Source organism: Morus notabilis, unplaced genomic scaffold (assembly GCF_000414095.1).
Source record: "Morus notabilis unplaced genomic scaffold, ASM41409v2 C11403572, whole genome shotgun sequence".
In the NCBI taxonomy this organism is placed as follows: Eukaryota; Viridiplantae; Streptophyta; class Magnoliopsida; order Rosales; family Moraceae; genus Morus; species Morus notabilis.
This window is the reverse complement of record NW_010386884.1, coordinates 1-1,339: the sequence shown is the minus strand read 5'-3', so window position 1 is coordinate 1,339 and position 1,339 is coordinate 1. Positions and strand designations below refer to the sequence as shown.

At 38.1% G+C, this 1,339-nt stretch overlaps 1 protein-coding gene across 1 annotated transcript; it reads right to left on the bottom strand.

Moving 5' to 3' along the window:
* Nucleotides 1–141: 141 nt before the first annotated feature.
* Nucleotides 142–1,315, bottom strand: LOC112095120 (26S proteasome regulatory subunit S10B homolog B-like; the record flags this gene model as incomplete). The annotated part of the gene is made up of 5 exons (XM_024176798.1): nt 142–240; nt 321–512; nt 803–940; nt 1,037–1,123; nt 1,216–1,315. Coding segments are annotated over 5 exons (616 nt in total), but the record flags the coding sequence as incomplete, so codon positions are not given.
* Nucleotides 1,316–1,339: the final 24 nt, after the last annotated feature.

Genomic DNA, 1,339 nt, shown 5'->3' with positions numbered 1-1,339 from the left:
GAAGCTATTTTTAGATCTTGTAAAAGATTACATACTAGTTGATTAGTCGCGCATAAAGGAATAACGCCTTTTTATCCAGGAGTCATAATTTCTCAATGATTCAAAAAAATCTTCTATTGCTACACAAGGGAAACGCCGTACCTTCATGAAATCCTCATGGATGACATAGTCACGCTCTGCACGGATTGCTGACATTCCAGCCTCAGTGCAAACATTTCGGAGATCAGCCCCATTAAAGCCCTATGGCAACCATATAGCAAATATGTAAAACATGTGATCGTGTGAAAATAAATAGGCGGCGACATAAAATGGATACATACCTCGGCAAGCTTTACCACAGCTTCATAATCGATCTCGCCGTGTTTGGCAATTCCAACGGCATGAATCTTGAGAATTTCCATTCTTGATTGCTCATTTGGCAACGGAATCTCTATTTTCCTATCCAGGCGGCCTGGACGGAGAAGAGCAGGATCAAGAACATCTGGCCTATTTGTAGCCATTATCATTTTAACCTGTACCAAAACAGAGAGAAAGCGTATCCATTTAGAAGTAGATCTAGTCTAACAAGTTATTTATATCTTTGGACGAAAGCAGGCATCACCAATATCACTAATTCTAGCTTCTCTTAAAGGATATACAACAACGTTGACAGTGAAATAACCAACAAGATCCTCATCCATAGAAAATCTATGCAACAAGGTACCATACAAGAGACTATCCAAGTGTTTGTGTGTGTGTCCACGCGACTGTGTGGAAGCACATTGTGGTGTCCCTTTAGTTACAGTTTTGAACAAAGAAATACCTTTCCCAGCTGATCAAATCCGTCAAGCTGATTAAGTAACTCCATCAATGTTCTTTGAATCTCACGATCAGCACTTGTTCCCTCACTAAATCGACGCCCACCAATGGCATCAATCTCATCCATAAATATAATGCAGGGCTTTACAGAAAGAGAAGCAAAATATTGGAAGTTAAATTCTGAAATAGGTTGCAAAACATAGGAAAAGAAAGCTATAAAAATAGATAACCATCTTACCTGGTGATCACGGGCATATCCAAACATTTCACGAATCAACCTTGCACTTTCTCCAATATACTTATCAATTATAGCACTTGAAACAACCTACATGTGATGAAAAATGAACGTCTACATTTTAGAGCAAAACTTGCAAATTTGAAACATCTTAACTCCCTTGCACTTAAAGAAATTATAACCTTCAAGAAGTTGGCATCAATGTTGCTTGCAATTGCTCTAGCTAACAATGTTTTGCCCGTACCAGGAGGCCCATATAAAAGAACACCCTTCAAGAAGTAAAAAAAAAAAAAAAAAAAAAAAAAG